This window comes from Delphinus delphis, chromosome 21 (genome assembly GCF_949987515.2).
Source record: "Delphinus delphis chromosome 21, mDelDel1.2, whole genome shotgun sequence".
Lineage (NCBI taxonomy): Eukaryota > Metazoa > Chordata > Mammalia > Artiodactyla > Delphinidae > Delphinus > Delphinus delphis.
The window spans coordinates 18,149,797-18,171,105 of record NC_082703.1 but is presented as its reverse complement, the minus strand read 5'-3'; the positions used below and the strand labels follow the sequence as shown (position 1 = coordinate 18,171,105).

Sequence of the window (21,309 nt, the reverse complement as noted above, 5' to 3'; positions counted from 1 at the left end):
GGGGTCGCCCCCATCACGTGGCGTGAGAGGTGACTTTAGTTCCAGCCGTGACCTCCGCGCGGCAGCAGATGGAAGGGGGCGCAGTGGTGCCCTCGCTGCTTTCGGAGGGAGGCTCCCCAAACTGCCATGGGACAGCGCTGCTCCTATCCTGTTGATCAGAACTGCACAGGGCCTGTGGGAAAAGACAGTCCTGTGGGTAACTGTGGAAATCACAGCTAAAAGCTGTGATTCCATTTCTGTGGAGGATGAGAAGACAAATTTGGGGAGACAAGAATGATCTTCGTTACCTGCTGTAGAGGTCATGTGACTTCAGCCGGGCGAAAACGTTTGGTTTTCAAGTGAGATAACATAGCCTCATTTGACTTTAATCCCAAACTATAAACAATCGCAACAGATGTGTGTGAGTGTGTGCCGTGCATGCACCTATAGGCAGGGCGTGGGGCAGGATCTGTGTCCGCTCTTAAAAGGAGGCTTCCAGAAATACACTGAGCAGTGCCAGCTTGGCCAGAGTAAGGCATATAGCCTTCTGTGGTGCCCCACTTTGAAGGGAGATATTCACTCAGCCGTGTAAGGTCCGTTAATTGAAAGGATATTAATGGTCTTATTTTCAGTTACACTCACTGCTCTGAAATGGCCTAAAGAAAGCAGGTATTTCATTAATATCCTGTATTATTTGACTCCAAATATATCTCAGCCTACACAGAGCTGGCCTGATGGTGAGAGGCAAAGGAAGATGTGAATCTCTTTTTTAAAAAAAAATGATGGGATGAAAAGGGATGTGGAATTTCATGATGTTGTATTTGAATTTAGGATGCCAGGAACATTTACTTTTGTTTTGTAGCGTCCATTGATAAAGAAGTAAGAGAGGAGAGGGAGGGAGAATCTTTGATGGTTATGTCAGAGGTGGGGATGGACCGGGTATTTAGAAAGTGAGCTTAGGCCTGATCCTACTTCTTTTCCTTCTGTTTTGATTTTCTTGAGAAAAGGAATTTTTTTGTCAGTGTGAGTATTATAAAGGGCAAACATGTAATGTCTGAGGATAGGATAGAATTTTTAGCAGTTAGGCCACAGAGACCAGCTTCTTTGCCTCTTGACGTCAGACCCTCATCACCCCATTCCCGCTCTCGTGCTCTGTTCTTTACTTGATCTCCAAGCCCGGAAATGAACTCACACAGCCATCAGTTATGGTTAAAAATAATTGATTTCCTGTACTTAAAATTTTAAAGCAAACAGTACTTTAAGTTTTAGCTCTTCTTACAAGATAGAGAAGGTTTCTAAGCATTGCTAAGAAACGATTTCAGGGAAATACTTCATGTACATGCATGCCCACTCTCCCACACCCACGACCTAAAATCTCTGCTGCAGGTAGAATACGATCAAATTTGTGGTTTTATAACAACGCTCAGGTTTTCATATCCAGGTTAATTATGTAAATGCTTCCAAGGTGACCAGGGGTTTTTATAGCGGGAGATACCATTAGCGAAGGTGGATTTCTGTGGTTCGGTGGGAGACACAGGAAATATCAGTGCAGTATTTCATGCTGTTGCTCAGAAAAACCCACACATAAACCAGGCATCTTCCGTGAAAAGTAAACAGCTAGAAAGTACCTAAGTTTGCGGACCTTTCTTTCTTCCTTTTTGTGATTTTAGACTTTTTAGACTTGAGTATGTATTCCTGCCCCAGTAGAACTCAGGCTTGGGAATAAGAATATCACATTTTCGGGCTTCCCTTGTGGTGCAGTGGTTGAGAGTCCGCCTGCCATTGCAGGGGACATGGGTTCGTGCCCCGGTCCGGGAAGATCCCACATACCGCAGAGCGGCTGGGCCCGTGAGGCATGGCCGCTGAGCCTGCGTGTCCGGAGCCTGTGCTCCGCAATGGGAGAGGCCACAACAGTGAGAGGCCCGCGTACTGCAAAAAAAAAAAAAAAAAAAGAATATCACATTTTCTAGTTAAATTCTGTCCCTCGCATAGCCCCTTGTTCCCAAGGAGCACTGAAGATTTGGGTGGTGAGAAGAGTTGGCCGGTGTTGGGTAGTGGGAATTGGTGATTAGATTAAGAAAAAGCTTGACATGTACCTCATGTCGTGAACAGGAAGCCCCGTTGAGACTCCTCTGATATAAATCCCCCCGCTGATGGTACATCATTACCTTTGGACCGGCATTTATCATACACGGTGTTGTAATCACTTCCTGTTCACCCGTTGGTGAGGTCAGGATTCCTGCCCTAGGGTTTACTGGGCTGACTGAACACATGGCATCTGACACTGGACAAATGAGGTTTATTAGTTACATATGCCCGCTGCCCAGGGGAAGAAGGCACTGCATGGCAGGCAGGGCTGTAGGAAGTTTGCACTCAGGAATCGAGTGAACCAGCAGAGATGGTGTGAGGCAGGCTTTGGAGTCTCAGGAGGATGGGTTGACCCCTGGTTCCCAGGGGAGCACGCGATTGGCTGGTTTGAGTAATTCCATGGGCTGGCAGGGGACGAAACGCACTGCTCTGGGATGAGAAGGGGCTGCATCTGGTCCTTTGGGAGAAGGGTTGCTTAGCTGGGGACTTTATCCACGGAAGCAGGGTATGGAGGGGAGCTTGCAGCTGACCATTTGAGGCCCTGCTGATTTTACCAGCTGTTAAGGGCAGCACTTAACGTTAATTTCAGGCCTTGAACCACACATGAGTTATACAGAGCCATCCAGAATCCTTCTGGATATCAAACGGTTCAACAGCTTCGCAGATCACAGTTAGAGATGTGTCAGTGTCACTTGTGTTTGGAAGCCGCGGTATCCTTGGTTCTTTCTTACTAAATATTTTAATTGCTTTTAAGAAAGCAGTTCTGCTTTAAATCATTAATAGCATGGTATCCCCAAATCACAGTACAAATCTTTGGGAAGCCCAAGTCTGAAAGATTTCCAAAGAGGCCATTTTCCTTAAGAAAAATATAGACCATCTTGCCCTTCTTTTATAAATAATGTTTATTGAAACTTACTATGTGTTAGGCATAGTTCTAGGAGTGTTATATACCTCATCACACTCTGTAGTTTTGGTATTATTATTATCCCTGTATTAAAGATGAGAAAAACCAAGGTTCAGAGATGATAGGTAAATTACCTAAGATTATATAGGAAGTGAGAACACACCTTGGATTAAAAGCCAGATCTTTTTGAATCCTGCCTCTTAATTCTCTCCCATGCTTCTTGACTTATTTACACACATGGGCGCTATATTATGTTGGTTCAGAAAATATTTTGCCTGGATTCAACTCCTAGCTCTGTGACATTGGGCAAGTTCCTTTACCTCTCTGTGCTGTGGTTGTCTCATCTATAAAATGGAGCAAATAATAGATCTTACTGTATATGGTAGTTGGGAAGATTAAATAAAAATACACAGAGTTCTTCTAATAGTGCCTACCACATAGTAAGCATTCAAAAACTATTGGCTATTTTATAGATTATCAGTAGCCTTTGTAAATGAGGCTCTCATGCCAGTTTACCATTGAGGAGTCTTATCTCTGCTCTCAGGTGGCTGACATCAGTAAGAAATGCTGCCAGGTAATGGTGCAATTCTCTCAACAGTCTTGACTCTCTGAGGTGTGTATAGGGTGGACAGGGCACTTAGAGACTACTCACCGCTCTTTACAAAGCGGACAGCTCTACGCCAGCAATCACTGAGTCAGTGACGAATTCTGTTTGGAGCCTATCTATAGATTATTAAGAAAATGTAACTACAAAATATTAACATGTAGTCTGTTTAATATATCTGGTTTAATTTATCGACTACATTTCATAGTGTAACTCTGTTCTGACTTAACCCTTCACTGAAAACTGCTCTCAGCCTGAAGGTAAGTAGTAATAGTTGTCACTAATTGGCTTCATTTCATGGTTGGACCTGCACTAGTTGAGTGAGTTTAGGTGCGCCGTATGCTTCCTTGGACAAATTCTCCCCGTTGAGATATGGTCTCTTCCCCATCTAGCTCTTCTGATAGGATCTAAGAAATTGCCTGATGGTAGCTGTCCTTAATTAGTATTTCCTTAGCCCAGACAAAGCCAGCTCAGAATTGTTTTCTGCTCCAGTCAGAGCGGCTGACGTGACCCCTCTGCACATCATAGGAGACGGGAGCCTGGATGAGCGCAGTGAGAGCATCTGCGGCGCTTTACTCTCTGTCCATCCACTGCAGCTTGCCTTTTGTCCCCAAGCCCCCTCTGGCCCCTGCCGTCACTTTGCCTTGCTGCTGGCCGGCCTCCCATCCACGGTCAGACCCCCGGGGCCCTTTCTCCTCCACTCTGTGGTTGGACTTCTGCTGCCAACAGCTTGAGAATTCAGCAGCCCTGGAGCCCCTCTCTTGCCCCTTTGCTTTGCTTCCCACTCCGCAGGGACCGGCCCCCTGAATTCTGGCTGCAGGCACAGAGTTCCTGGAGCGCCTCAGCAATTGCCCCTCTCTGTCACAGAAGGTACTGGAACCCTCGGGCGGTTGCCCGGTTACTTGTCTGCAGTTCTCGGTCCTGCCGGGAGCTTCTCTGCTGGAGGATCATATGGTTAGTAAGAACCATCCCTGCCTTCCCCAGCGAGGAGTGCCAAAGCTCACCAAACCCTGGCTAAGGAGTGCTGGCATGGGCTTTATGGACAGTTAGTCTGTGCTTGGACTCAGAGCTGGAGTGGCTTCCAGGATGAAGCCCTGCCTGCAGGCTCCCTGAACGGGCTGGGCCACGGCTGTTTTCAGGGGAGGTTTCCCTGCTCAGCCTGCCCCGAGCCGGGGGGCTGCCTGCATCCTCTTACACAGGGGGCGCCTGGGCTCAGTTCTTCAGAAGAGTCATTCCTAGATTGTATTTGGTGATTTGAGTTCAATTTAAATGTTATAAATCTAAATCCATAAAATGTATTTTGCCACAAAAGTGTAAGTTTTACAGCTGTGAGGTTGTGGCTACACTCACCTATTAATAACTCAGGGAAGTGTTTGTGCTGTTATGTATATTGTTTATGCTGTTGTGTATATATTATTTATTCATTTAGTTTTGGCTGCGTTGGCTCTTTGTTGCTGCGCGTGGGCTTTCTCTAGTTGCAGTGAGCATGGGCTACTCTTCGTCGTGGTGCGCGGGCTTCTCATCGCGGTGGCTTCTCTCGTTGCGGAGCGTGGGCTCTAGGCACGCAGGCTTCAGTAGTTGTAGCATGTGGGCTCAGTAGTTGTGGCTTGCAAGCTCTAGAGCACAGGCCCAGTAGCTGTGGCACATGGACCCAGCTGCTCCGCGGCATGTGGGACCTTGCTGGACCAGGGCTTGAACCCGTGTCCCCTGCATTGGCAGGTGATTCTCAACCACTGCGTCACCAGGGCAGTGGTGTAGTGTACCCTTAGAATCGCAGAGTAGAGAAATCGAAGAATAGAATGCAGATCAGTTCCCCAGAAAGACCTTGCTTCTAACTTACCTGGTCAGCCCAGGTCCATGCCTGCTGTCCTTAGAAGCTAGCAGCAGCCTGGGCTTCATCACTGTGAAAACTCCCCCATTTAGGATTAGAATTGGTTTTTATTTTTTTTTGCGGTACGCGGGCCTCTCACTGTTGTGGCCTCTCCCGATGCGGAGCACAGGTTCCGGACGCGCAGGCTCAGCGGCCATGGTTCACAGGCCTAGCCGCTCCGCGGCATGTGGGATCCTCCCAGACCGGGGCACGAACCCGCGTCCCCTGCACCGGCAGGCGGACTCTCAACCACTGCGCCACCAGGGAAGCCCTAGAATTGGTTTTTGGTATTTGTGTTGTTTCTAAATGGGCTAGTAAATGATGGAAACACTAAAGAAGTCACTTTTATAATTTTTATAAGTTTTACTAGAATAGTTACTTACTGTATATTTCTACTTTGGCAGGAAGATGAAACAGTAGTGGTGAAGAGGAACGTAGGATGTTTAACTGGCTTTACATTTCATAGTTTGGGTCCCACCTAAACATCCTTACACATTCCTAATTTCTTACACAGAGAAACTTTTTGCACTGCTTGCCCATATAGTGGTTTCTTGACTTGAATTAGAAAGAAAGCAACCTCGGTTTCTAGAAGGCATTGATACTTTTACGAGCTACTGGTGGGCGTCAGTGAACTGGGGGGCCTTGTGAGGGTGGTCTTGAGGGTTCCGGGGAGGTGCCGTCGCACTGCTGCCTGATGCTGCCGCGTTGCTTCCCCCCAGGTCTCCATCTGCCGGAGCAGCCAGCCCCTGTCTGGCTTCAGTGCCCGGTGCCTGGAGGACGAGCAGATGCTCCAGGCCATCAGGAAGGCCAGTCCAGGAAGCGACTTCATTTACGTCGTGGACACTCGGCCTAAAGTAGGTGTCACCACGCTGGTGTGTGTCTTTGCCGCTCTGAATCATGAAATGGGAGATGAGGCCATGCTCCCTGACCACCCTCACCCGCTCAGGGAGCCCCATCTGCAGAGGCGCTGTTTCCCTTTGCACAGTCGTGCGTGGCTGCCCTGCTCAGCTGCCTCTGGGGCCCCTGAGGTCGGCAGGTACTTCTGATATTTCCCCTGCTCTGCATTGTGCTTGGTACATAGTGCACACAATGAAAGTGTGGTTTCGTGTTGGAGATTACTCTCCTAAATATACCACATTATTTTTTTTGGTTTGTTTATAAAAGGACCGTTTCTTCTCTGACGGTATGAAATTTACTGTGGAATTCCTACAGTTCAGTTTTTGTGAGATATTCACCTCTTCTATTGCAAATTCCACTTGTAGTGCTCTGTAGCTATGACTTGGAAAGATTTACAAAATGCAATGTTAAGTAAAAAAAGAAAAGTCACAAATTAATGTGTATACTACTCTGTCTGTGGAAAAAAACAAACTATAGGTAGGTAAAAATTTAAATTAAAATAGAAAAAGATCTGGAAGGATAAACACTAAACTATTAAAATTGCATGGAGAAGGGGGGAGGCTTGAGGGAGGTAGAGAACTTTCTACTTACCTCGTTTGAAAATATTATTTTATAATTATGCAGGTATTCATATATTAATTTTATAATTGAATAGAACAACCAACAGGAAATAATCTAGTTATCAACGGGTAGACCAAGTTCATCTTATGCTTACCACCCACTCAGCTTTATATGTTCTTGACACTAGTCAGGGTCAGGTCAAGTATAATTTGTAATTTCACTCCTTAGACCCATTTCTTTGTAAACCAGCCAACACATGGAGTCCTCAGAGGTATGTGCCGTTGAATACATGGAAACAAAATCACCTACAGGGGCATGGAATATATGGGACAACATGAGGTGACACAGAGAAATGGCCTTTATTCAACATATTTGGCATAGGAATTTCTTGCCAGTTATGAAAATAGACCTGGACCTATGACTGTGAGAGAGAGCTGCGTGTTCTTTCTCCACGTGGGTGGAACAGTGTCCAAGATAGACCGTGAAGCAACAAGAGTGAGCTACAGAAAATCTGTAATGCCATGTATGTAATAATAATTAAATTATAAAAATTATACGTTGTTCTATAGTTTTTTCATGGAAAAAAGTTTGAAGGTATGTATAGTAAACTGTTAACAGTGGCTTTTCTTGTGAGGTGAGAGGAGGATTTTAAGAAACCTTTATTTTATAAATTACAGTGTGAAAGAATTTTTAATCATAAAAAGGTTGAAAGAACATAAGGACTTCAAAATGGTACACATAAAAGTTACCATGTGACCCAGTAATTCCACTCCTAATTTAAGAAAAATGAAAACATATGTCCACACAGAAACTTCTAAGTGAATATTCATTGTTAATAATAGCCCCAAAGTAGAAACAACCAAATTCCATCAACTGAGAATGGATTAATAAAATATGGTGTATCCATTCCCTGGAATAGTTTTTGGCTATTATGACTAAAGGAACGAAGTACTGATAGGTGCTACAACGTGGATGAACCTTGAAAGTGTTAGGCTAAGTGAAAGAAGTCAGTCACAGAGGATCACATATTGTATGATTCCATTTATATGAAGTGTCTCTATGACAAATCCATAGAGACATCAGGCAGGGTGGTGGTTGCCTAGGGCTAGGGGAATGGGAGGGGATGGGAGGCGACACCTGATGGGTAGAGGGTTTCTTTCTGGGGTGATGAAAATGTTCTAAAAATAGATTGTGGTGACATGGTATATTCACAGTTCTGTGAATATACCAAACACCATTGAACTGTATACTTTACATGGATAGATTGTATGGCATGTGAATTCTATGTCCAAGAAGCTATCAAAAAAAAAAAAACATAAGGACATAGAAACATTAGAACAGGAAGGAGGAAATATGACCAACGGCCCAAGTCACTTCAAAGTCTACACTGATGTTAGGAGTGGGTAATTACAGATAGGGTCTATACTCGTGGCCGATAAGAGAAATCATGGAAACTGGATGCTATCCATTGTGTAGCCACTCAGACTGGCAATCTCGCTGCTTCTCTGAGCCCTATTTCATTAAATATTGTGATTCATGGTCTCGATCACTAAGTTTGATGTCTGCTCAGTGTAAGATCACTCACATCACTGCCCTCAGAACAGTCCCTTCCTCTCTAACGGGAGGGTAGCTGTGGGATGGCCATGGAGGGGTGGGCAGTGAGGATGAGTTACTCTCAGAGGCCAGATCAGCAGACCAGCCGTGCAGGTCAAGGACAAAACATGTTGCAGCTGGATCACATTCTAGTAGATGACAGGTAAAGGAGTCCCTTCCTTTTGGACAGATTTTCAAAGCACAGCAGGGAAGAGCTTCAGACTGGGGAAGAAATAGCTTCTCTGCTTGAAGGTTTTCACTCGAAAGATGCCAGGCTCTGACTTTTACTCTCTCTTTCGATTTGTGCTTTCTCTCTGCTTCATCCTTCTCGCATTGACTGTTTCCCTCCTGTCATTGTGCCTTTTGCGTTGGGACAGTGGAGCTGCTCTGAATTTCCTAACAGTCAGAGACAACTGAATGAATGCCTGTCCTAGACACACGTACTGAAGACAAGATAAGAAAAGGACGGGAAGACAGGGCCTTTAAAGTGAATTGGCGTGCCCTTCTCCGATCCCATTTTCCTAGATTTAAATAAAGGCAGACAGGTTCGCCTGCTGCTTTAAGGGCCGACGACCCAAGCGTGTACTACGCTATGCAGACCTTCCGGGCAATGTGGCAGCTGTTGAGCCAGGCATAGTCCAGATGTAACATAAATTAATCCAGAGGATTTGATTTGAAGGGTATATTTAGCACTGAGTGCGTTTGCTCTTGGCGATAAGAAGTTGGATGCTAATCCCTTAAAGAAAATTGGTGTCTCATACAAGTCATGCCCTCTACCTATTTCCCAGGCACACACACCTTCACAGGAGTCTTCACCTGTTTGCTTTAGGGCTCTCATTCTTTTAAAGATCACGTCCGTTGATGTTTATTCCTCGGTAGCCGGGAGACCCGGTCCATGTTTGCTGTGGGTGGTAGACAGACAGATGGGCCCTGGCCAGGTTTGCTCACAGGTTTACTGAAAAGGAGAAAGGCTAGAAGTCGTTCTTGTCCTTGGAGCAAGGCTCACCCCGGATGCTGCCTGTTCAGATGAAAGCTTCTGCATTGCTTGTTGATGTTAAAATCTCAGGAGGCAAAGGCAGTGAGGGCCTCAGCATGAACTGAGTATCTGTTAAGAAAAAACATACCCTCGAGATCCTATGTTATTGCTAGAATCTGGTGCATTAAGAAGATAGGAGATCATGTTGATGCCATAGTTGTTGGATTTTGAAGTGATACCGAACTCCTTCTATCTCAGCCTCGCTCATGACTTTAACATTAGAACTTTGTTCTAGGACTTTGTTCTTTGAACATTAGAACTCTAATTAGAACATTAGAACTTTGTTCTAGGACTTTGCTGAGCTTGTAAAAATGCCAGGCACTTTCCCATTCAGTTCTTATTATAATCCTGCAAATTAGGAGCTGTTCTTTTCTGTTTATGGGTAAGGTCTCAGACTGAGAGAGGTTCAGTCATGTGTCCAAGGTCAAGCCGTTCAAATCTAGGCTGATCTGACGCCCGAGCCCACGCTACTTCTGTTTGATCACGGTCTGTTGACAGCGATATCCAGGGGAGCCTTGGGTCCACTGTCAGGTTCCACAGGGTTCCCCTTCTGAGCACATTTGCAGGGAGGCTGGAAACTCAGAGCTGAAGGACCAACCACAGGCTCGTACACGCTCAGGCCGGGGCGAGAGGTGTGAGCAGGCCTGTGAGCCAGGCTCTGACGCCGGCGGCCTGGGAGGGGTGCCGGGCAGTGGAGGGAAGGGGTGAGCAGGCCGGCCGGGGGCTCAGCTCACGCCCGGCCCCTTGTCCTGGCTCTTCCTCCAAAGACAGCTTAGTGGTTAAAGGGCCTCTGATTTCCCTTGTGAGCGATTCTTTAGCTGTGAGACAGGAGGTCATGTTGGAAGTTTTCCTGTGTCTCTGGAATCAGTAATTAGGTGGTTTCCACTCACTGAATCCTGTGAGGGGGGGATCTGGGAGGATCTGTTGTAGAGATCGGGGTGCGTGACAGAGGGGCAGCTAGGAGGTCACTTCGGCATGGGATGCGTGGCCGACCTGTTCCACTGCGGCAGTGAGCAGGGGAAGGGGAGCTGCGCGGCGTTTAGTGGCAGTGGGGCACCTGCTCTCCCTCTTTGGCAGGACAGGGATGGAGGGGGGACCTGTGGGTCCAGTGGACACTGAGAAAGAAACTTGTACGTGAGCCATCTTGCTAAGGCCCGGGTCCCACCCCCAACTGGAGGTTCCCAGCTGCGGCCGACTGTGGGGTACGTGCTGGGGAGGGAAGCCGGGGGCCTCGGAAGAGGCTCAAGCCAAGGTGGGTCTCATGTCAGCGAGCTGTGTACCTCCTCCTCCTGGGAACCCACGGACTTGCCCTAGGATTTGGACACTTAATGCCAGAGAGGGCAGTGCTGGTCAGCGAGTGTTAACCGGAAAAGCAGTGACGACCAATGGAGAGAGAACAGCAGCCTCGTCCAGCTTTACAGAGAGATATTTACCTCCTCTTTTATCCCCCTCCCCAATATAAAGATAGAGCCTAGAAGAAGGAGGAAAAGGAGAGTACCAGAGCAGACCCCTCACCAGTCCAAACAGCCTATAATAAGAGAAGGAGAAAATTTTGCATCATATATGGGGTTGGGATTTTAAGTTGAGCTGGACGGTGATTTCCTATAAGTTATTAATTCTTCCTTCGGGGTTAGGAAAGGAGGATTTTGATTAGCACAGTTGTAGACAGTAGTTGCAAGAAATAAAATCATCTCTTATTTTCATGTTTATATCACAAGTTAAGATTCTTCATTTCACCAGATACAGATGCAGGGAGAGAAAAGGACCATTAATTGACACCACAGGCTAGAACGTGGTCCAGGCCTCCTTCTGCCAAGACCAACTTCAATTCTCATTTTTCAGGCACGTCAGATCAGGTCCTGGCATTCAGGTACAGAATGTGCTCTGCTGAAATGTTAGACTCCGTGCCTGAGATGCTGACCAGCTGACCTTTAACTTGATATGCAGATTATGGTCGACTGAGTTTCCATGATTTTGATGTGTCTGATTGATGATTTAAGATTGCGGGGGAAAGAATCTGATTCTGTTTTTTTTTTAACATTCTTGGCCTGTTCACCTCTCAGCCTCCCTCCGTTAGCACATTCATTTGGCCGGTCAGCCCGTCAGTAAATCTTCACCGAGTGCCTGCTCTGTGCCAGCTTGACCCATAGGGTCCTGGCCATAAATGAGACCAGCCACCTTCCTGTGCGGCTCACGTCCTCTGCCTCACTCCAGAGGATCTTCTCTGTCGTGGATACTAAATCTCGAATGTTTCAATTAATCCTGCTCAGAAGCCTTCAGCGGCTCTTTACTGCCGCAGATAAAGTTAGAACTTCTTAATCGAGCTTGTGTGTAGAGGACCCTCATAATTTCTAGCCTTGTTTCTTGCTGCTGCCGCCAGGCTTGAACCTTCCGCTGTGCTCGCACTGGTTGACTCAGCTGATACCCACCTGCTTCTTCGGTGGCCACCGATACCCTACCTCTTCCCTCTCTCATCGCTTCATCTGGGATGCCCTCCCCCTTTCTCTCCATGCTCCCTGGTTATTAAAGCCCATCTTAAATCCTCCTTCCATCATGAAACGTTACCCCTGAGGCCCTAGGCCGCGTGGGGCTGTTCCAGATTCTAGCTACTGCCACCGCCTCCACCAGGCTCTCAGCTCCTGCCCAGTCCTGGTGGGTATGATCTGTCGTTATTTGGTGTTGTGTGCTCGCACTTCCATACTCGATGATAAGCTTGTGGTGGCTGGGACGACTTCTTATTCACGTTTTTATTCCATTCAGTGCCTGGCACACAGTAGGCGTTCGTTAAGTGTTTGTTGAGAATGAGTGAATTTTTTGGTTTCACTTATGAGTTTTTTTGCACCCAAAGATGCTGAGATGATCAAATAGCAGAGTGACCTTGGATTAGAAAACAGGGCACTTTTTCCAGTACCACTTTCAGTTGTCCGTTGTGTTCTTTAAGCATAGGTTGAAACTGGAATGCAGTTACCTCCGTTGTTTTATCTGTTTGAGAATTTTTTTTTTTAATTAGACTTTCTGTGTTGAGATAATTGTAGATTCACATGCAGTTGTAGGAAATAATACAGAAGGATGCCTTGTACATTTTACCCACTTTCCCCCAGTGGTAACATCTTGCAAAGCTGTGTACAGTATTGCAACCAGGATATTGACATTGATAAAATCCACCAATCTTGTTCCGTTTTTCCCAGTTTTACTGTAGTCGTGTGTGTGTGTGTATGTGTGTGTGTGTGTTTAGTCTATAAAGTCTTATCACATACGTATGTTTGTATATTCAGTACCACAGTCAAGATAGAGAACAATTACATCACCACAAATAACCACTAATCTGTTCTCCACCTCTATAAGCTTGTCATTTCAAGCACGTTCTGTAATTGAAAACATACAGTATGTGACCTTTTGAGGTTGTTTTTTTTCCCACTATTTGAGAACTTTTAGGGGCCGAAATGAACAGCTTTTTCTTTGCCTGTGAAATGGAGTTCTCAGCCTAAGAGACAGGGCACCTAACTAGATTTAGTGTTTTATTTATATAAGAGATACTCCATCTGAATGAATACACCTATAGGTCCAAGATAGCTTCTGAATTTTTTATTAATTATGAAACTGTATTTTCTGCTTTGAAGGGTCAGCTAGTGCCCCATTATCCTGACAGGGCCTGTGAAATACGTGGAAACCTTGAGAAAGTACACTTTGGATGGTAGATTAAATATTGCCACCTTCTGTTCATTATGAGAAGTACCGTTGACTTTGAAGAGGCCATCTTGTGTGGCTCCTTTGCTTTTAAAGAAGACCATCGATAAATTCTCCTAGGTCATAGGTCATCAACTACTAAAAAATGTGAACATAGGGTCCTAATTATAGATTAAAGTAATAATAGTGTTTTGGTTTTTATTCACTGCCCTGTTTAAAAAGAGTATGGTATGTGGTGAGAAGGCTTAACTTGAATTATTCAAGATACAGAATAAACATAAGGTTCATGTAACATAAAGATACTTGCACGTATCCTGTTAACCATTTTATTTATGAAGCTTGTAAAGAATAAGCCAGCAACTTTGGAAAATAATTATACAAACCAGTGATATTTTTATAATAGTATGTTTCAAAAGAACAATGTCTATAGGTAATTTTAGAAAAATTTTCCTCTTAAAATACTTTTAAAATTTAAAGCATGAACATCAGTTGTCTTAAAAATAACACTATTTTTATATTTTTGTCTTTATTGAGACCAAACCCTTTCTCCTTCTCATAGCATGCCTGGGAGAAAGGGGATGATCTTTTCGTAAATGGGAAACAGGGTAGTGGGGCGCACCCCAGCTGATGTCACGTGAGCTGAATCACGGAGCAGGAAAGGGAGGGGCCTGCCATGTTTTTTTTCTGTTATTTAAATTACAAACCCACTGTATCTGGTTTGTAACAAAGCCTGGAGGAGCGTCTGGAGTAGTATTGGCAGCCGCTCCCCACACGTGCCGCCTCTGTCTGCTGCAACAGCTGCGAAATTGGTGTAGACTTCCATTCATTTCTGTTCTGTTTACCCCAGCATGCATAAATGTAAATGCATGTCAGTAGGTCGGCTTGTTTTACAAAAAATGGGATAATTGTATGAATATTATTCTGGAGCTTACTCTTTTCACTTCACATGTCATGGCCCAGTATCTCCTCTCTTCTCCCCTCCCTCCCCACCCCTCTTTTTTTTCTTTCCCTCCTCCCTCCCTCTCCCTGCAATATCTAGACATCTGTATATCTGTCTGTCTCTATCTCTGTGTCTCTACTTGAGCCTATTAGAAGTCCAGGGTATGAATATACCATAATTCATCCAATCATGGCCCTATGGAGATATTCATAGGTTTTCCGGTTTTTTTACTCAACTGTTATTTAAAAAAAAAAAAAGATTGCAGTAAACATCCTTGGACGTCTGTCTTTATGTGCTGGTATTTTAATAGTGTCAGATTCTCACACATAGGAAATCTGGGTCAAAAAATACGTGTGCTTTTAACTTGGCTTCTTAAACTTAGATTTTTGAAAAGTATGAATATCCCCCGAGTGCTGCATCGTGGTCCTAAAAACGGATATATTTTTGGTAGTGAGTTCTCTGCCTGGGCTAGCCCGCCTGCCCTTTGTGGGCAGAGGAAGAGAATGGTCAGTGAATATTGATGTCTAGGATGTGATGGCCCGCTTAGCTGAACAGCAAGAATGGAGTATTCACAATAATACATTCATTCTAGAAATCTGTGTATTTCTCAGCTAAGGCAGGACTTGTCCCCTTCTTGATTTTAGTTACACAGGAATAAGGCAGAAGTTTGCATATCATAAATTTCTTCTTCAAAGTTCATCACCATTTAACCCAGTTTGCACTAGGAACCGTGACTTTTTATAGATGAAATTATGACAATGAATGTGATAGAAAAAAATCCTCTCTGGAGATTTAAATAGGGTGGCCAGAGGACATGTCTTGCCCTCTCTCTGTTTTGTTCAGCGTTTCCTGCTCAAAGTTGAACTGGGTACCTGAGGGATTCTTGTAGGCAAATTAGAATGACGTAACTATTCCTATACGTTGATGTGTTTGTTGGCATTCGAATACTGGAAGATATAATACTTTAACTTACAGAGCTTTATGTTGCCAACTGTATCTGCAGATATTCTTCTGCCAACCTAAGGCTGTCATGTTTGGTATTAAATTGGGGCGACTTGGCTCTGTACAGAATCCCACATTGGATTTGGCAGGGAACGTCTCCAAAAGGGCTTATCTCTAGGATGCTTCCAGCTCAGAAAATGTTGCCACATCGACAAACTGATGTTGTTGAACGTAAGCGCAGCACGAGTGTCTGTAGCTACCTAGCCCAGCGCGGTGTTCCCGGGATTTAAAGCATGTTTCTGCACATCATGTTGAATGTTCTTATGGATATTAGCCGTGAAGTGTTGTGATTGTTTCATGAATATCACTGGTGACTGTTCTGTTTTGCTGCCCACTGCAGCTTAATGCGATGGCAAATCGTGCTGCAGGGAAAGGCTATGAGAACGAAGACAATTATTCCAATATCAAGTTTCAGTTTATCGGGATAGAGAACATCCATGTCATGAGGAACAGTCTGCAAAAAATGCTGGAAGGTAAACCATTTCCTTATGCACAGCATTTAAAAAATGCAGTTAAATGTTTTAATGCCAAGACGGAATAAGATGGTCTGTTGATATGAAAACTGTGCTTTACTTCGATGTTGTTTGCAAGGGTGGGATCAGTTGGGAAGAATATCAAAATGCAGGGACTCTTTAAACATGTAACAGCTTTTCTCTTCTTTTTTGGTGTCATCGTGGAGTGGTTTTGTCACGTGGTATTAGCTGCCGGGCTCTCTCCGGTGGTAGCTAACACCTAAGATAGAAGTGCACGGGGATATTTTTTCTTTCTCTCTCATAATAGTAGTTCGACCCATATTCAAGACCATTGGGAGATAAAGCAGTCCTATGTCAAAACCGCCAGCTGTTCACGTGTGGACGTGAGGCCCATAAACTGAATCCGAGCGGCTGAATGGCCATTAGAAGGATGCTGGGGGGTCCTGGTTCTCCCTTCCATCAGCAGCACTGCTGCAGCGCGCTCCCTCCACCCACCCCACCCAGCGAGCACCACGAGACGCGTACACCCAGGCTTCTGTACTCACAGGGAGAGCAAGTCGCAAAGCTGGGTTATGCAACGTAGAGGAATTATTCATGTGGCCACACCAGCCGTAATCTAATTACCAGAAATCACATATTCCAAGCAAAACCAGCCTCGTTTACTGCTTATGCTCTTGCGATTGCCAAGGCCCAAGGAGGAGTCTGTTGTTATCTCCACCACTTCTCCCTCTTGTGGGAACGGAAGAGAAAGAGGATGCATAACCCAGGGCTTTGTGCCTCTGGACCAGGGGAGGCTGTAAATGCTGGGCTCGCACTTCTGGGAGGAAGCCCTGGGGAGGCGGCGCTGTGTGCCAGGGAAGTGGGCAGTCCGGTCTGAACCGGAAATGCGGGGTCTGTAGTGAAGAGGGACAAAGTGCCGAATTCCCTTTTTCTCGGGATGCACGTTTGCTCTCAGTAATCAGTGCTTAATCAGAGCAGGATGTAGTGAGAAGCTAGCGGTGGGGCTGGAGGAACTTGAGTGTCACAGACAAGCCTGATTGCCATTCTCCTTCCTGGATTCCCGGGGTCATCTCAGTCATTATGAGACTTTGAACACGTCATGTACCTTCTTTGGGGCTCTGTTACCTGCTGTAAATGGAGAGAATTGGACTCATAATTTCTGTGGACCCATCCAGCCCTGACAGTCTGTGAGTCCACACTTTGATGACCCTGATTGCAAATAGTTTAAAATTGAGGGTTTGAATGGTTAGACGAAACCTCTTCCTGCATTTAAAAATAAATAAATAAAATAAATAAATAAATAAATAAATAAATAACGGCCCCAGAGCTGTCTATCTCCATCTTACCTCCACGTGAAATTTGCCATGTCTCAGCGGACAGGAGAATGCCTGGGGCATTGAACTTCGTAAACTTTGGGAGATTATCATGGGTGGTGTGGCTCTCCCTGCTATAAGCTGTGCTTTTTAGACATTGAAAAACTGGACTAGCTTGGTACTGTAACTGAACGGGTAGTCTAGTTTTAGTGTGAAGAGTGTTCGATATCAGAATCATTAAAACATTTGCATGCTTTATAGTTTTCATTTAGTAATTTCATAAGCTGACTTTTGAGAATATGTATTTTCTTCTGTGCAGAAGGTGGCTCCCAGGAGTGCTTGGAACATGGCGATTTGGCTTTTGTTTTAAAATTAGCATTTACTTGGTTTCTTATTAGGAACCATGTCTCCTGCCCTCATACCTTTGGTCTGACTCGCTATTTCTGAAGGACCAGCAAATGGACCGCGTTCCAGAGGGAGGGCAGCCTGTGTTTCATAAGGGATTGTGGTTCTTCTGCATCACTTTTTCAGCCCTGTGACAGTGCAATAAGCAAGGACAACTTTCTGGATGCCTTTCAGGGGACTTGACCAATGTTTGACTATCTGTTTTTGCCAAGTAAATTATAAACTGCTCGTGGAAGCTCAGCTGATGAACTGATGCAATCAGACCCACCTTTTGAGGCTTTTATCCTTCAAACAGCTGTCTTGGCATCAAAGAGATCGGAAGGTTTGTACCGCTGGTCACTTGGTAGGAAGTGGAATAATGCATTCCCTTCATGATTATTATTTTTTTTTCAGAATTCCTCTTATCAGGGATATTGATATTATCAGGAGAGATTCTGAATAACAGAAATGAAAAATTGTTCGCATTCTGGCCCGAAATAGCCCTGTCTGTGAGCAACAGCTGCAGGGTATTTCATCAGAAACTGAAATCTAGGACCAAGTTCACATCCGGTGTAGGTCCTTTTATGGGGCTGATTGATTGCATGTTAACTTTGGTTTCTAAGTTCTAACCAAACTATTTTGTGGTATTCACACCTCCCAGCGAGATAATAATGAAGTCTTTCAGTTATGTAGCAATTGTGTGATTTATTAAGTGCTTTCCACAGAGCCTTTCCTCTTGATCATGTCAATAATGGTTTTTCCCTCAAATAATAAAAGGATGCCCTATATTTTCTTTCTTTTGTTGTTGTTGAAACAGGCAGTAGAAGAACCTGGAAAAGGCTCTTTCCGTGGCTGAGGAAATTGTTATCAGATGTGGAAATAAAAGCCTCCCAGGGCATCCTTGATTTGGGGGGAGGAAATCAGTGAGAGGGAGGGAGAGAGGGGCACATGGAATTACCTCACATCCGGGCTTTGAGATTGAGCCGCACTGTCGTGCCTCTTCGTAAATAAATACCTGTTTTCAAGGTAGGCGGGTGTTTATGGGAAAGACATGATGGCAGTGACACCTTCCTGTTTTTCAGTCAACCTGCTCCACCTTTTGTATGTTGCCCAGAAAATTGACCTTTCTCCCCACCACTAGTTTTGGCGCGCCTGGATTCTACATGAATCTTAGATTAATATTGTTGGCCACAGTGTAGTTCTGTATAACTGACCCCTTATTCATTGACTTGTGCATTTCACTAAAAACAGAGCACCTGCTACGTGCCAGGCTTCCTCAGTATTTTTACTTAAATGATTCACGAATGGGCAGACCTTGAAGATATCGCAGGTTCGGTTCCAGACCACCTCAGTAAAATGAATATCGCTATAAAGTGAGTCACACGGATTTTTTGGTTTCCCGGTGCATGTGAAAGCTATGTTTACCCCATCCTGTAGTCTATTCAGTGTGCAACAGCATTATGTCTAAAAAAGCACTGTACGTACCTTAATTTAAAAATATTTGATTGCTTAAAAGATGTAACCATCATCTGAGCTTTCAGAGAGTTGTATTCTTTTCACTGGTGGAGGGTTTGAAATATTTCGAGAATTACCAAAATGTGGTACAGAGGTATGAAGTGAGCAAATGTTGCTGGGAAAATGGTGCCGATAGACTTGCTCGATGCAGGGTTGCCACAGACCTTTAACCTATAAAACACACAGTATCTGTGAAGTACAGTAAAATGAGGTCTGCCTGTATTTGATTTCACAGCAATAGTGTGCTGTACGTAATATTATCTGCACTTTATAGATGAAGAAAGTGTCTCAGTGAAGTTAGGCAACTCAATCTAATTCTTTAAAGAAAAATAAGTTGAAACAAACAGAAAAACATTTAAACTTGCTCTGGTAGTTAAAACCTCAAAGTACCATTTTTCACTTAAAAATTTTTTTAATTTAAATAAGATTAAATTTAAATATTTAAATTCAAATACATTAAAATATTCAATACTGAAAAGAATATGGTAAAACTAGTACTTTAAATATTTTTAGTATCATTGAAATTGGCAAGAGGTACCTAATATATTTTGTTCTGAGATACATATTTTTACCAGATTAATTCCCCTTAGGGACTAATCCAAAATATGGTTTAAAAAAAAGACATATAATGCCTGTTTTGATAGAAGTGTTTTATTTATAATAATAGAATTTTGGAAGCCTCAGGAATGTTCAACAATAGTTGACTGACTAAACACTCTACCTTTTGATACAAAATTTTGCATCCATTAAAAATGATAAATGTGAAAAATATATTACTAACATGGGAGAACGTGTATAATCTAAGTGAAAAATTCAGGTTGTAAAATTGTATACATACTCTGATTCACTATACAGTAAACCATATTTATGAAGAATTTCCAGAATGATAATTGGATTAGAATGAGAGGACGATGGGTGAATTTTTTCTTTTTCCTTCTTTATTTACAAAATTGTCTATGGTTGGTACGTTACATGGAACATAAACAATACACACTTAGCAGGTCACAGTTTCTGAGGGTCACGAGTCTGGGCATTTCTCATGTGTCAATGGGAAGCCAGGATCCCTCTGCCTAGGATCTTACAAGGCTGCAGTCAAGGTGCTAGCCGGACTGTGTCCTCATCTGGACACCTGGATGGGGCAGAATCTGCTTCCAGGCTGATTCAGGTTATTGGTTGCATTCAACAGAGGGCCCTGAGCGCTGTCAGCTGGCGGTCACCCTTAGGTCCTAGAGTTCTCTGCCATGTTGGACCTCCACATAAGCTGTTCACAACACGACAGGTTATTCTTCAAGACCAGTAGGAGCGCCTATCTCCAGTTACAAAGTCTGGTGTATTACATTTTTAATTAAAAAGTTTTTAAAGACATACCCTTCTTGGTATCATATAACAAAGGAAGAATTGAGCCTAGTACTTTCCATCATTTTACCATGATCCTCGTTGATTTGTGGTCCTTTTATTAGGCTCACAGATAACCACCCACATGGTAATGATGATATAACATTTACGGGTGATTATTATGTACTGGACACTGTTAATTTTTTAAATATACTTATTTATTTTTTGGCTGCGTTGGGTCTTCGTTGCTGTGCGCGGGCTTTCTCTAGTTGCGGCGAGCGGGGGCTACTCTTTGTTGCGGTGCACGGGCTTCTCATTGCAGTGGCTTCTCTTGTTGCGGAGCACGGGCTCTAGGCGCACGGGCTTCAGTAGTTGTGGCATGTGGGCTCAGTAGTTGTGGCTCATGGGCCGTAGAGCACAGGCTCAGTAGTTGTGGTGCACGGGCTTAGTTGCTCTGTGGCATGTGGGATCTTCCCGGGCCAGGGCTCGAATCCATGTGCCCTGCATAGGCAGGTGGATTCTTAACCACTGCGCCACCAGGGAAGTCCCAGACACCATACTCTTAACCACTTTGCTTTACAGTCTCTCTAGGTGGTGGCTGGGGTAGAAAGTGCCCTGGCCTAAGTGTCTGAAGATCTGGGTTTGGGTTCTTGCCTTAGTCTCTTAGTAAACATGAACAAACTTCATTTCCTATATTTGTAAAACAATGTAAGCAATATATCATTGCTGTCTAGCTCACAGATTTGTTCACAAAGATTCCTTGCAAACTGTAAAGTGCTTTCCAGTATAAGGTGCATTATGCTTTTTCTTGGGAAGCAGTACAGTAGTTTAAAATAAGTACTGCATAAAATGGATAAGCGAATGGACTGTAGATTAATTCAGGCAGCTAGGCGGGTATTTGATAGGTCCCCTGCTTTCTTATGGGTGACTTTCCTTAATTTTTTTATTCAAGAGACATGGAGTAAGCACAATTTCAGAGGCATGGAAGTGCTTGCCTCGTGATACGGTCTGTGTCCACTCAGCACAAGTTCACCAAAAATAATTTAATAAACCCCATGCTAGGCCTGGTGGGTGTTTTCTCAGCAAGTTGTCTGACAGAGATACAAACCTCAGCCTGACAGCCGATCA

General features: G+C 44.2%; 1 protein-coding gene across 3 annotated transcripts in view; it reads left to right on the top strand.

Moving 5' to 3' along the window:
* The window catches only part of MTMR7 (myotubularin related protein 7), a 101,079-nt gene that overhangs the window by 62,740 nt on the left and 17,030 nt on the right, over positions 1-21,309 (top strand). For all 3 annotated transcript variants that reach the window (XM_060001238.1, XM_060001237.1, XM_060001239.1), the window contains 2 exons: positions 6,165-6,299; positions 15,502-15,634. In XM_060001238.1, coding sequence (XP_059857221.1) covers positions 6,165-6,299; positions 15,502-15,634 — 268 coding nt within the window. The remainder of the gene's footprint in view (positions 1-6,164; positions 6,300-15,501; positions 15,635-21,309) is intronic.